The following is a 14,696-nucleotide window of genomic DNA, read 5'->3' on the forward strand; positions in this document are numbered from 1 at the left end:
TTGATTAACCCTTGAATCCTTTACCCCCTACCAGGGTCTGGATGCCAATGGACGACCGCTCCTGGAGCTACACTTTCGCGTGCAGTTCTACATCGAGAGTCCGTTCATGCTGAAAGATGAGACGTCCCGCCACAACTATTACCTGCAGCTGCGGCACAACATCCTGCAGCGCGACCTGCCCCGGGAGCAGGCCGAGCAGGCCTTGGTCTTCTTGGCCGGTTTGGCCCTACAGGCCGATCTGGGTGATGCTCCGCCGGGTGCGGGGAATTCCAAGGATGACTCGGGCGAGGAGGCCTCACCTTCTGGCGGGAGGGGATTGAGTGCCACCACCACACTACCCAAGATTAGTAAGCGTGCCAATGAGCGGATGTTGAGGCTCTCCACGTACGTGGCATCCACGTCGAAGAGGGAATCCATACCGCTGCCACCCAGCCTGCCAACGAACGGAGTGGATTACTTTCGGATAGAGGATTACCTGCCCAGTGGGTTGCACACTCCATGGGCGAGGAGTGCGCTGAGAGCCTGCCATCGGGAGCACTTGGGCATGGCCACGCCGGAAGCCGAACTCCTGTACATCCAGCAGGCATGCAGTCTCCACGAGACCATCAATGCCCACACCTACCGGATGAGGCTGGCCAAGAGTGAGCAGGGTTCGGGCAGTGCCTGGTTTGTGGTCTATGCCAAGGGCATCAAAATCCTTGGCGGAGAAGCCTCAAGCACCAGTTCGTCGTCGTCCAGTCCGGAAGTCACTACCTTCCTTTGGCCCAATATCACCAAGCTCTCGTTCGAGCGGAAAAAGTTTGAAATACGTTCCGGGGAGAGCAGGATCACCCTGTATGCGGCCTCCGATGAGAAGAACAAGCTCCTGTTGACTCTCTGCAAGGACACCCATCAGTGGAGCATGAAGCTGGCAGCCCGACTAAAGGAGGTGTCCAAGCGGGAGGAGGAGGAGGCTGCCGAATCCCAGAGACTACACGCTAGTTACGCCTGCTCCCGAAGCCTCCTGTTGCCCTACAAGAGCAAGAACGAGCAGCGCATCTCGGTGATCTCGAGCACCAGTTCCAACACCACCTCCGGTATTGTCAGCGATCGTGTCCACTCCGAGGATGAGCTGGAGATCATGATCAATACCCCGCCGGCTCCACTTGCAGCTCCCTCCACGGAGAGCCTAGCCTTGGCTCATCTCCTGGATCGGCCCAGTGTGAGCAGGCAAACCTCGAGCGTGGGTCAGATGTCCTTAAAGGATTTAGAAGAGCAGCTGGCCGCCTTGAGCGTGAGACCACCGGATGCCAATTCCAACGGAACAGCGTCCCTGGCAAACTCATCGGTTCAAAGGAGCTCCACGGGCACAGCGGCCAATGATTCATCAACGGCCACCGATTCACCTAGTTCGCAGCACAACATCGGCTCCCAGTGCTCCTCCACATGCAGCACGGTGGTGGTCACATCACCTACTAGCAATGGAGGAGGCGGAGGAGCCTCGTCAACAGGTGCACCCGTTCCAGTGCACTCCACGTCCTCCAGCCTGGAGCTGGGCTTTAGTCACACCGCCCAGAACTCTGCCCTGAGCGAAGCAAATCCCGAGGACTTTCTGTCCACCTCGGCGAGAGAGGAAACGGAGAGTGTGTCGGGAGTGTCCGGAGTCTACACCTTAGCCCACGGAGCTCCGCCCACCGAAACCTCAGGGGTTTACACGATGCACAGCAGTGAACTTACCGGACAGTCGTCGGAGATGGCCGAGTCGGAGAAGAGCTCGCACTACGGCATGTTCCAGCCGCAGAAACTGGAGGACAACCATGTGCCACATCCCGACTCAGTGGATGGAAAGAAGCGAGCCGAATTCCGGCTGCGATCGGACTCCAATATCAGCACAGGCAGCTCCTTCCGTGGCGACGGCAGTGATCCCACGGACAACAAGCATTCCCTGCTCTCCGCGGAAGAGCTAACCGATTTGATAGTGGGACGAGGAACCTATCCCAGCAGGAAGACAGTGTCCAGCAGCCTTCATTCAGACTGTGACTATGTGACGCTGGGCAACCAGGGAGGCGAGGAGGCGGACCATACGGAGCAGGAGCTACCCCCGGCACCGCCGCCACCCTACAGTGCGCGGCACGAGAAGACCGGTCTGTGTGGGCCACCAATTTCCAAGCCAGTGCCACCCAAACCCATCGCTGTGGTGGCTCCCAAACCGGAGGCACCGAGCTGCAGCCCACCCGCACCGCCAGCACCACTTCCTGCACCGCCAGCGGCGCTACGTCGCCGAGATCCACCGCCATATCCCAGCTCCAGCAAGCCCAGGCCCACATCCCTGATATCTGTGAGTTCCTCGGCCAATCCAGCGCCCAGTGCAGCCGGTTCGATGAGTTCCCTAAAGTCCGAGGAGGTGACGGCTAGATTCATTACCACAAGACCCCAGATCAGCATCCTGAAGGCCCACACCAGCCTCCTACCCGACGGGGCCAAGCCCAGCTATGCGTCACCGCATCACTGCTCCTCGGCGGCCTCCTCCAGTGGCTCGGTGTGCAGCCACCAGCTGAGTCAGCAGTCGCTCCACAATTCCAACTATGCTGGCGGATCGCAGGCTTCACTGCATCATCACCACATGCCGCCGCCGGCCCATCATCGGCACTCAGGATCGGCCGCCATTGGGATACCCATAGTTCCTTACGGGCTGCACAAGAGCACGGCCTCGCTCCACCACCAGCAGTCGTGCGTCCTCCTGCCGGTGATCAAGCCACGTCAGTTTCTGCCGCCGCCACCACCCAGTTTGCCCAGGCAGCCGCCACCACCGCCGCCGCCCAGTCACTCGCACCTGGCAGCAAGTCATCTCTATAGCCGGGAGCTGGCCAGGAAGCAACTGGAGCTGTATCAGCAGCAGCTGTACAGCGACGTGGACTACGTGATCTATCCCATTCAGGATCCGGCTGTTAGCCAGCAGGAGTATCTGGATGCCAAGCAGGGCTCATTGCTGGCAGCCATGGCCCAGGCAGCGCCACCGCCGCCGCATCATCCCTATCTGGCCATGCAGGTGGCACCGGCGATATACAGGAGCACACCCTACCTGGCCCTGTCCACCCACTCGAGATACGCCTCCACCCAGAATTTGTCCGATACCTATGTACAGCTGCCGGGAGCCGGCTACTCACCACTGTACTCGCCCTCAATGGCCAGCCTGTGCTCCTCCTATGAACCACCACCGCCGCCGCCACTTCATCCGGCTGCTCTGGCAGCAGCAGCAGCGGCTGCCTCGGCAAATGCAGGCGCGGGCGCCACCTCCTCGATGTTTGCACGATCGCGATCAGACGATAATATTCTGAATTCGCTCGACTCGCTGCCCAAGGGGAAGCGTCTGCCGCCACCACCACCGCCGCCCTACGTGAACAGGCGGCTCAAGAAGCCACCAATGCCGGCACCCAGTGAAAAGCCACCTCCAAGTGAGTAAAAGTAGTGACAGGGAGAAGGCTCTATCAAGGCTATAACGAATCGTATCCTTCCCCTTACAGTACCCTCGAAGCCCAGTGCCAGCATGATGAACCTCTTGCCGCCCCGGAAACCACCTACGCTGAATCCTCACCATGCCAACTCGCCGCTGACGAAGACCTCCAGTGGAGCCCAGTGGGCAGGTGAGCGTCCACGGCCAGACTTGAGCCTCGGTCTGGGCCTTAATCGGGGCAACAACAGCATACTGGCCCAGCTACAGGCCTCAATGGCCGCCGAGTCTCAGGCCCAGGCTCAGGCTCAGGCTCTGGACATTGCCCTGTTGCGGGAGAAGAGCAAGCACCTGGATCTGCCGCTCATCTCGGCTCTTTGCAACGATCGTTCCCTGCTGAAGCAGACGAAGGTGATGGTCAACCCGAAGACGGGCCAAGAGATACCCAGCTCCAGTTCGCAGTCCTCGACGGGTGCCGCCACCACCAACGGTAGCAACTCCCATTCAACGGGAGGAGGCGGTACCCTGAGCAAGGTGAGGAAGGGATCGACCGTAAGCCATCGACATCCGCAGGACAAGTTGCCGCCATTGCCGGTGCAACAGTTGGCGGAGGCCAATAACTATGTGATCGATCCCGCAGTGATGATGAAGCAACAGCAGCAGCAGCAGCAGCACAAGACCAGCTAGACTCGCCCGGAAACGGAAGTGGAGGATGGAAACGGATGTCAAGCCGACACTCTTCTCTCTAGTTCGATGTGCGCGCTGTCGTGTATCTGTGTGTACCGGGTGTTGGGTTTTTTTCTGCGTTCCGAAAATTTGCATAGACCGCGAAAAAAAGAGTTGTAAGGAGTAAAAAGGTGTTCGTTCGATCACAGTGTTTCGGATGGGTAGCAAGGGGAATTCCCCGAAAAGGTTAACAGCAGCAGAATAGTAAAAGACGTCGAACTAACAGAAGCCAGTTAACAGAAAAGGGAAAGCATAGTGGACCAGAGTTTCTGAAAGACATGCAAGAAGAAATTATGTCCTTTAGATATATATAGTACAGGATCAAGCCAGTTTATATATCCAACTACAACTAACAGCAACAGCAACCACCTTGTAACAGAGAGTCAATTATACATTCCATAACATTACGTAACAGTAACAAGAAGCCAGTTTAAAGTTAACAGCCAACAGCCGCCACTTAACAACTTAACAGAGTCAAGGACACGTTAACACCAGGACGAAAGTGAGAGTAACTTAACCTCAAATACGAATATTCAAATAATCAGAGAACCCAGTCTAGTCACTTAAGGGAATCGGTAGCTTAACACAGGTCACAAAAGGACATGGACACCACAACGGAAATACAGAGGGAAATATATATACAAATATATGAATGGAAAGAGAGATAGAGCCCAGGAGCAGGAAAACAATACTCAAGTATAAAATACGACCACTACTTACTTAATTAACCAACTAAAGCATAGTAGGAACCTTAGTCTTAGCTGCGAACAAAAACCTAGTTAGGCCAGAAACGCGAATACTTAAAAACTAACTAAACTACTTCCGCCCAAACAACTGTGATTGATTTTTATTTAAACACTTACACTAACTTAACTCGTACAACTAACTAATTTTTAGTCAGCAAGAACAACGCAAATGCCACAAAACTATGCAAATTTTTTAGTACGTTTAGAAGACCACCCCTCACATATATACTCACAACGAATCGGGCCAGTGATGGTATAGGGTTCTCTTTAACCCGGTTCATATATACTATGTATCGGGTTGTAACCCCTTTCGATCGCCGGCCCCGAAGGGAACTAAAGAATTTCAAGAGTGCCTAGACTTGCCCCCAAAAATCCCCACCGTAGCGAGTAAGCGTAAAAAGCTAGATAGATGGATGTTTTATTGATTATTATTTTTTATATCCACACTTTGTTTATTTTATTATTTTTTTGTTCGTTTATTAACCCCCACCAATGTGAGAGTGTGCGTGCAAAAATGATTTCGAGTTGTCACAAATATTTGCGTAGATTTTTCTCGACTAAAAGTCTATGGCTAAATTGAGGAATGTGATCTTTGAGAAAATGTTAAATTTTTTGCCATATATCTTACATATATATATACATAAATATATATATAAATCAATATATATATATATGCATATACAATTATACTTAATTTATTATTATTACAAAACAAACATTCAAAGTAAAGCATTTATAAAACAAATTCGTATACGATAAGTAAAGAAAGTCCTTTGAGTTGTAAAAATTATAATTTGCAAAAAATAAAATGAAAAATTCAAATGTAAAGTGTGTGATTTAAATTACAATAAGTAAATCTCCGTTTAGTTTGAGTTGTGAACTTGGATTATAGATTAGGGAAATAGGGTTTGCTATCACAAAATGCAAGTGTCACTTACATATTACATAACGCGTAACGCAACGAAACGAACAACAATCTCTGAGCGACTATATAGAATGAACTAGGAGTGTTATCTTTTCCTGGCACTTTGGGCTATGCTTAAAATCTACACCTAAGATACCTTAGTTGGTGGCCAGCATGTCCTCATCGTCGGCAGCTCGTCGCACCCATCTCTTGGTCAGCGTCAGCACGACGCCGGTGACAAGAAAGACGCTGGCAAAGCCTATCAAGCAATAGCCAAAGATAAGGCCATAGCTGGACAGATTGATGGCCAACTGAAAAAACATAAAATTAGCTATCAAACCAAAATCAAACTGCATTAGAAAAATAAACTCACCTTGGCCTTGGAAGCCAATTCGGAGGATAGCTCCGCGTACTGATCGAACCAGAACATGGGCATCAGCACCTTTGGCACGCCGCGGTAAATGCTGCAACAAATATTTAATTAATAATACAAAATAAAGAGCCACAAGGGCTTTTTACTCACTCGAAATCATCGTCGGGCTCGATCATCATGTTGATCTGGATGCGACCGTGCACCTGGACAGGCACACCCGTCGTCGGCTCCACTGCCAAGAAGAACTCGTGCTTGTCCTTCTCCGGCTTCATGCCGCTCACTGCATCGATGTACGACTGATCGGCGAGATAGAAATGCGGGAAGGAGGAGTATATAGGAGCCTTGTCGCGGCACGCCTTGCACTCCACCACACCGGTTTTCGGGCACTCTTCGAAACGCTCGAGATCGCAGAAGCACGCCTGGTTAGGGTAATTCTCTCCAGAATCCAGAGTTTCCTCAGTGCCCACCCATTTGGTGGCTGTCAGTCCATGATTCTCGTATGTGCCCTGCGGTCGCAGGTTCATGAACCGACAGGCATCGGTGGCGAATATCGTGATCTCATCCTTGACGTTCATCTTGGGCGGGAAGAGGTCACCAGTGGTGCCATTAACCACGCCACAGGGCATCTCATAGAAGCCCGTCTCCGGTTTGTTATTCCAGTGGGTAAGCCGTCCTAAATTGGAAATGTCATCGGTGCCCGTGTGAATGGTGAATAGACCGTCATAAGTCAGCGATTCATTGCGATCCGCCAGCCAGCCGAAGCGTGTGTACGGAATGTCAATCATGGAGGTATTAAATAGATTCAGGAAATCCGTAAGATTATCCTGATAGCCATCAAAGATCCACTCTCCCACCGGCTTCGTGGTGTATAGCTCTCCGCCCTCGTGGTTCAGCATAAAGTTAATAATTTTCTTGACAATTTTTCGTTGATTCCGCATTTCATCCGCAACCGTGGCGGTGATGGCATGAGCAGCCGTCACCAGGTCGTCCAGGGTGCCATTAGATCGCTCCGGATCAAAGAACCAGGTGCGACGCTCGTAGTACGCCACCGTGGCATTATCGAAGAACGTGTAGTTCTCCTTCTTGTGTTTCTCTAAAAATGTGTACGGACCCATTTCCACAAAGTTGGGCTTGACATTTGGATTCCTGATTTCCTCCGGATTCGTCCAGTTGAACATGTAGAAGCTCAGGTAAATGGGTATGGGTGCCTCCAGCCAGCTGTCATAGGCATCAGTACCAGGCTTCAAGGTGAGGCCCTGGATTGGATAAAAATAGTGAGTTATTAAAGATTTGTTAAAGGTGATCAGAAATTATTTGAATTTGAATGGAAAAGGCTTTATTTCCTGAAGAGGTTTTAATCGTATTAATTATAGATCCCACCCTACATATATGGATGTGATTGCTATAATCCAAAAGCTTAACGCCGAAGCTATTGATAAGATCAAACGTTTAAAAATATCAGTTAATCTGGTCAGGGAATAACCGAAGTATAGTATTTAATGCAGATAAGTTTAGTTTTGGAATGGTGTACAGGTTATGTTATATATTATTATCATTTTACCACTGGGTCATAATATCCCAAACTTTTAAGTTGAGTATGCAGATGCATTATTCTTATAAAACCTAACACAGAAATGCTTTCTGATATAAAATTATAACATTTTTGGCTTAAATATGATAAATTTATAATTCGATCACTGATCAAAACTGCAACTGTTGACAATAAAGTAGTAAACTTGGAAATTATTTTCATTTTAAGTTTTACTCAACTCAAGTGATATAATCTCTTTTATAGCTCACTTTACGGCTTAAGCTGTGCTGTAATCAAAGAAAAACTATATATTGTTGCAAAAATTTACCAGAAAACATTTCCTACATTTATAAACGCGGTTTTAGCTTAAGAAATCATTTTCATTTTCATTTTTCATTTAACCAAAATATACTTACATCCTCGACGAGACTATCGGCCAAATTTGGCCAGAAGACCACGGTGAGAATTCCCAGGACCAGGAAAAGCGAGCCCAGGCCAAAGACCCAGGCCTTGCGTTGAGTTTCCCCGCAGCAGCTGCAGCACATGACGGAGGAAGATTCACGGATTCAGGAAGCAACAACTGGAACAGAACTGATCTTTCCCTACGCGCTGCGTTGCATCTGGAACGGGAGCAGAGTTCATTGGGTTATTTTCGCACTTGCATAATCTGTGGCAATAAAATGTCCGTATCGCGGCTTATCGCAGGAATTTTTATTCCTCATTTTCCTAGCACCCAGCAGAGCTGCTGCCCCTAAAAATAATAATAATAATCCACCATGGCCGGCCTATCGATGTGTTTTTCTGCCCCTGCTTAAGTATTTCGATAAGCCTGTACGATTAAGTCCGTTTTAGTTATTTTTTGACTGATGTCTACGTCCGTTGCAGTCGAAGATTACGCCGGGACAGTGTCCACTTGGAGCCAAGTACAGATATCCGGAGATCTCGTGAGTTGACAAGCACTTGCCACCGGGCATAGGAACTTACGCAAATTCCCAACTGAAGGAGGACAGCAAGGTGCTCCAGTTGCGAAGGAACTCTATATGGAATTATCACAACCGCACGCGTCCCCTGCAAGGGTGAAACTGTTTGCCAGCGGGTATTTCATTTGGTTTTTAAATGGAACCACTTGAGGTTTTACTACTTGGTTCACTAACTAATCTCTGGATTTTGCTAATCTTGAATGAATTGCATGCCTGATAGGCGGAACACTTTCTAAAGGGCAAATCAGTAGCTTAAATGTAGTTTAACTGGCTTTTGATGATTCGTATCTATGCGTTTATATGTATATTTAAAATTGTGTCTGTTATCGAAGACTTTATTCATTCTTTGTATGGAATTTAATACGACGATATATGCTAAAAGAATTACTCATTTCATTTTCCTTTTCCCATCGGAGAGTACTTACAAGTTGCATCGCTCTAATGTTACTCAATGAATGGACTTTCCATGGCCTACGATTGACACAGATCGAGAGCTTGAAATGTGAGATAAGCTGGCAATATGTTTATCTTTCTTTTTAAACGCAATTCTTTGGTTTTTTACGCTTGGTCAAGATGTTTGGTACACGCAAACGCTCCCAAGGGGTTCCTATTTATGGCACCGATAAGATAAAACGTGCCGCCCGGAGAGATATTGACGGTTGCGATTAGCCGGTTGACATGTGTTTAGCCACTAATATGTAGATTACTTGCCACTATTCTAGAGGCTTGCCAATGTAATAGGAACGGGGCCTCTTTGATATCAATAGAAGTCTAGTGCATATCGTATTGCAAGTATAATTCTCTCCTTAAACCATCCTTTGTTTCTCATTCATTGTCGCCCTGAGTCAGAACTTGTTTATTTGTCCGATTATTGGGCTATGCACTCGTCTTTGTTCCGAGGCTGATAACGAGCAAAAAAAAGGGGGTCTGAAACCACAGTAAAATTTACCTAAATTGATCTTAAGAGAGTCGGGTTTTTAAGGTTTTTCGAAAAAATCATGTTATTTTTTATTACGTTTATAAATCAGCATACTCAATTTAAAATTTAAAAAGTTTTTAACGATGTAACCCTTTTTTTTTTTTTTTTAATTTTCAATATTTTATTTATAACCGGACATGGCAAGATCGACTCGATGCTGATCAAGAGTATTTATGATTCTAAGGGTCGGAAATTACCCCTTCACAGAGTTAGAAGGTTATGACTAAAATTAAGGGTATAATTAACTAATTTAAAATTGAATTATTTTCTAAGCAGAATAAATAGTATCTGGCATTCCCTAAGAAGTCTCCACTGTGAAGCTGTGTGTCATCCCGACTTTCTAATGAATATTTTGCCCTATTTAAATCATAAACTCGGTGATATTTTGCGAAGGGAGAGTTCAAAGTGTGATGATATCATCAGGCGGATAATAAGCTAATTAACACGTATTATTACATGCGAATTACTCACCTTTTCTAAGGCAAAACTGCAATTGCGTTGTCTTCCAGCTGTTTTTCTTGTTTTTGTTTTTGGTGCGGTGGCCTTGACTTTCAATACTCGCTATTAGTGGTTAAATTATGTTTTCCAAGGCTGGCTGGTCAATGCTTAGCTCTAAAGCTTACGAAGATGCTAAAATTGGAAAAACTAGAGGTAAATAGGCCTGAATTGAAAGGGATTATTTAAATTAAATTACCTTTACCTGAGGGAGCTCCGGCGTAGGCGTATTTTCCATTGACCGGTAACTATTTTAAAGGCACTTGCGTGTTTATTGGATGTCCAGCGAAGCGATTGAGAACTTCCAGCAGCAGTCAGTCAACTGGTGGCGGTCGTACTTTGCTGGACTAATTGGATTAACAATTGTTTTCGTTTTTGCTAATTTGCTTTTTTTGGTCGAGTGTGCCCGCCGTTCTTTTCCCTGATTTAACCACATGCCCGGAAAGGTCTTACTTGATTGGCAGAAACTATTTTCTTGTTTTTTCCCCCTGTTCAATGGCATTTCCCGTGTTTGAGGAACGATGGCTTTTCACGCATAGTGTAGAAATTCGAGAAAGCCCCAAATTAAAAAGTTTCCCTCGAAAATGTCTTCTGTTAACTGTCTCCTATCAGACTCTTACAACAGCGTGTTAACAGCATCAGCTGGGAATGTTATTAAACCGTGGCAGAGCGGGCACACTATTCTTCAAACAAAAAAAAAACAAGAAATCTCGTAAATAAATTAAGAGTGAACTGCATCGCAGGATATAATTAAAAAAAACATGGATATGTAAGCGTGAAAATTAATATTGTTTCAAATAATTGAATGTATTTCATTTTCAGAAAAATATGTCGAGTGTGTCTGGAAAAGTCGGAAAGTATGGTCAATATATTTGATGATATCGGCATTTTAGACAGAAGGATTTCTATAGCGGATATGATAACCCAGTGTACAGGTTTTCAGATTTTTAAAGCGGATCCATTTCCCAAAACCATATGTGCGCCTTGCAAGCAGGATGCCACAAATGCATATGAGATAAAACGACTTTACGAGACGAGCCACAAGGTCTTCTGCCAGATGGGAAAGGATATGAAGGAAGGCGAGAAAGAAATATCTGTCTACGAGGACCCTGAAATTAAAAAGAACCCTTACAAAGTGAAGAACGGTTTCGAAAAAGGTACGACAGAGATCGACAAATTAAGAGAAGATGATTTTCGAGTAGAGAACGAGCCGATTGAAGAGGACGTATTCGAGGAAGATCACCTCCATATTTTGGACTGTGATGCAGATCAGCTAGACTTTCAAGTAAAAACTGAGGAAAGTAAAGAATATTTTGAAACAGATGATCATAAGATTACTATTGATCACGAGGATAAGTCAAAACATCCACACATTTGTTCCTATTGCCAGAAGTCCTTTTTACATAAATGCAATATGCTGCTGCACATGCGAATCCACACAGGAGAACGTCCTTACAAGTGTTCTTACTGCCCGAAATCCTTTGCACTTAATGGCACTCTTCAGAAACATATCCGGACCCACACAGGAGAGAGGCCGTACAAGTGTTCCCACTGTGAGAGTACCTTTAAAACGATCGCACCTCTACAGTCACACATCCGGTCCCATACAGGAGAACGACCTTACAAATGTTCCGATTGTCAAAAGACTTTTGTACAAAATCGACATCTTCAGGATCACAGGCGGACCCACACAGGAGAACGACCGTTCAAGTGTTCCCAGTGTCAAATGACTTTCTCGTACAAACAAAGTCTTCAGAAACATATCCGGACCCACACAGGAGAACGGCCCTACAAGTGTTCTGAGAAGTCCTGCAATGCGTCATTTTCACGGATCGATAGCCTTTTGGAACATAGCCGTTGCCATACAGGAGACCGGCCTTTCAAGTGCTCACACTGCAAAAAGAGTTTTACGTTAAAACGCTATCTTCAGAAACACATTAAAATCCACACATAAGAGCAGTCTCCTAACAAGTGAGCTTTGGACCAACAATAAAAACAAATGGAAATAATCAAAGGAATTGCTTTAAAAACAATGTTGATCACTGTGAGATAGAACTATATTAATATGAAAACAATTTATTATAATAATATAGAATAAGATAAGATAGTTTTTGTAAATTGAAAAGTATTTTAAAGAGTGAAATGCCTGCTCATTAAAGAGAATACTCTGCGCTTGCTGGATTTGCATCAACCTTTAAAATCTTTAATTCCTGTACATATCAAATCCTGTTAAAGTGGTAAGATAACACCTTATTTAAAATTAAGGGAAGAATATTAGTTCTATTATATCAACCTAAATAGTACCATGTACTATGCCGGTAGCATCAAAAATATTGACCATGAATTCCCACAACTCACAAACTCGACAAATGTCCCTGAGAAGAAAATAAAGACCGATTTCTCAAAAAGAGGATAAAGTATTCACGCTTACCCGTCCATGACTTTATTCCGCAGAATGTTTTTATATCCAGCGTTTGCAGTAATCCCCTGTTTTATTTAGTAAAAGCTAAATTTGTTTGTTTTGGTTTTGTTGACCGCAGAATAGTGTGCCCGCTTCTAGTATGTAGAAATATACCATAAAAAATTGGATGCAAGGCCTCTGAAAGTTCCATATAGTCATCTCGCTCACACTTCTGTAAATCCCTATTTTGTTGACAAATCTTTAATGAAAACTCTTCTTAATGAAGGCGTTTATCAACAGCATAGTGGTTGATGGGACATTTCTTACGGCAGAGAAAATTCACGGCAGCGTTTTTCGGCAGTTGTAGCTATTTCTATCAATGTAAGCCCATTATTTTCTGGCATCACTGGCAGGCCACCACGCTGGCAACCCTGGCCAGCCGGCAGCCAATCAGGGCGTCCCACGAGCACAGGCGACAACTACAAAATTTTTGCCAGCATTTAAGTTTCATTTATCCCGGAAAAACAGCATGAATTACTGCCATTGAGCGAGCCAGAAAAACAGAAAACACGAAAATGCAGGTGATTAAGTACGTGGTGCTGGTGCAGCTGGCCCTGCTGCTCGTGGACGAAGCGCTAGCCGGTCGGGACTTTTACAAAATTCTGAACGTGAAGCGCAACGCCAACACGAACGAGATTAAGAAGGCGTACCGTCGCCTGGCCAAGGAACTGCATCCGGACAAGAACAAGGACGACCCGGAGGCCTCGACCAAGTTCCAGGATCTGGGCGCTGCCTATGAAGTGCTGTCCAATGCAGACAAGCGCAAGACCTATGATCGCTGCGGCGAGGAGTGCCTTAAGAAGGAGGGCATGATGGACCACGGCGGTGATCCCTTCTCCAGCTTCTTTGGGGACTTCGGTTTCCACTTTGGAAATGGTGATCCCCACCAACAGGACACGCCACGCGGCGCGGACATTGTCATGAACATGTACGTGTCCCTGGAGGAGCTCTATTCGGGCAATTTCGTGGAGATTGTGCGCAACAAGCCAGTGATGAAGCCCGCCTCGGGCACGCGCAAGTGCAACTGCCGCCAGGAGATGGTAACCCGCAATTTGGGTCCCGGCCGCTTCCAAATGATCCAGCAAACCGTCTGCGATGAGTGCCCCAACGTGAAGCTGGTCAACGAGGAACGCACCCTCGAAATCGAGGTGGAGCAAGGCATGGTCGATGGCCAGGAGACACGGTTTGTGGCCGAGGGTGAACCACATATCGATGGCGAACCGGGTGATCTCATTGTGCGCGTACAACAGATGCCCCATCCGCGATTCCTTCGCAAGGAAGACGATCTCTACACCAATGTGACCATCAGCCTGCAGGACGCCCTCGTTGGCTTCTCCATGGAGATTAAACATCTGGACGGCCACTTAGTGCCTATTACGAGAGAGAAGATTACGTGGCCGGGCGCTAGGATCCGCAAGAAGGGCGAGGGAATGCCCAACTTTGAGAACAACAACCTCACGGGCAATCTGTACATAACCTTCGACGTGGAGTTCCCAAAGAAGGACTTAACGGAGGAGGACAAAGAAGGTGAGTGTCCATTATAATTAATTAATATTCAATTATTGACAATTGTTCCCATTCTTTATTAGCGCTCAAGAAAATACTCGACCAATCGTCCATTAACCGCATCTACAATGGACTGTGAAACTGCAACGCTCGACGGCTGTACTCTAGTATTTAAAAATGCCTAGCTGGGGGCGGCTTCGATCTGGAAACGCCCCCCTAATTCAAGCAACGACTTTGTTCAAAAAAGTTGTTGCGATAAAAACCAATTTAATTTTAGTTTAGAATTTTGTAAAATAGTAAAAAGCGAAGAAAAAAGAACGGAACTACTGGCGATTCTTGGCTAACACAAAAGGAATTGCAAAGACGAACAACCAACCCACACAAAATAAAACAGATTTCAATTACAGTCTTTGTCTATTAATTTAGTAAAATAAAAGATTAATTAAGAATTTAACATTAAACTCGAAATTAAAATTAAATTAATCGGGATATCGATACATTTTTCCGGAAGCAGCCTTGCAAACAGCTGATGTTAGCTGGCGCAGGACAATGGTTAAAAGAGAGA

At 46.3% G+C, this 14,696-nt stretch overlaps 4 protein-coding genes across 8 annotated transcripts in view; 3 read left to right on the forward strand and 1 right to left on the reverse strand.

Moving 5' to 3' along the window:
* The window catches only part of ex (FERM domain containing expanded), a 22,271-nt gene extending 16,541 nt beyond the window's left edge, over nt 1-5,730 (forward strand). Inside the window, exons 5-6 of the mRNA XM_020956954.2 lie at nt 35-3,434; nt 3,504-5,730. Coding sequence (XP_020812613.1) covers nt 35-3,434; nt 3,504-4,117 — 4,014 coding nt within the window. The 3' untranslated portion in view covers nt 4,118-5,730. The remainder of the gene's footprint in view (nt 1-34; nt 3,435-3,503) is intronic.
* Nucleotides 5,305-12,716, reverse strand: crq (croquemort). 5 transcript variants are annotated; one of them, XM_086834881.1, is made up of 7 exons: nt 12,596-12,716; nt 10,364-10,842; nt 10,141-10,299; nt 8,127-8,330; nt 6,330-7,435; nt 6,180-6,270; nt 5,305-6,117 (listed from the first exon to the last, which is right to left on the reverse strand). In XM_086834881.1, exons 4-7 carry the CDS (start codon nt 8,253-8,255, stop codon nt 5,965-5,967), a joined length of 1,479 nt encoding a protein of 492 aa, XP_086691007.1. In that variant the 5' UTR covers nt 8,256-8,330; nt 10,141-10,299; nt 10,364-10,842; nt 12,596-12,716; the 3' UTR covers nt 5,305-5,964. The 5 variants fall into 5 exon arrangements, with proteins under 5 accessions (XP_086691007.1, XP_086691005.1, XP_020812595.1 ...); XM_086834879.1 differs by having other exon boundaries at nt 10,370-10,847; XM_020956936.2 differs by having other exon boundaries at nt 10,370-10,842; nt 12,596-12,715.
* On the forward strand, nt 10,970-12,355 carry LOC147643425 (uncharacterized). Its single transcript, XM_086834883.1, has one exon. The coding sequence runs from the start codon at nt 10,970-10,972 to the stop codon at nt 12,116-12,118; it is 1,149 nt and encodes a 382-aa protein (XP_086691009.1). The 3' UTR covers nt 12,119-12,355.
* shv (DnaJ heat shock protein family member shriveled) lies at nt 12,705-14,592 on the forward strand. Its single transcript, XM_020956938.2, has 2 exons — nt 12,705-14,152; nt 14,215-14,592. The coding sequence occupies exons 1-2, from the start codon at nt 13,141-13,143 to the stop codon at nt 14,268-14,270; spliced, it is 1,068 nt and encodes a 355-aa protein (XP_020812597.1). The 5' UTR covers nt 12,705-13,140; the 3' UTR covers nt 14,271-14,592.
* The last annotated feature ends 104 nt before the right edge of the window (nt 14,593-14,696 follow it).

The sequence above is a fragment of the Drosophila serrata genome, unplaced genomic scaffold (genome assembly GCF_035046125.1).
Source record: "Drosophila serrata isolate PLE 108 unplaced genomic scaffold, ASM3504612v1 contig_275, whole genome shotgun sequence".
Lineage (NCBI taxonomy): Eukaryota > Metazoa > Arthropoda > Insecta > Diptera > Drosophilidae > Drosophila > Drosophila serrata.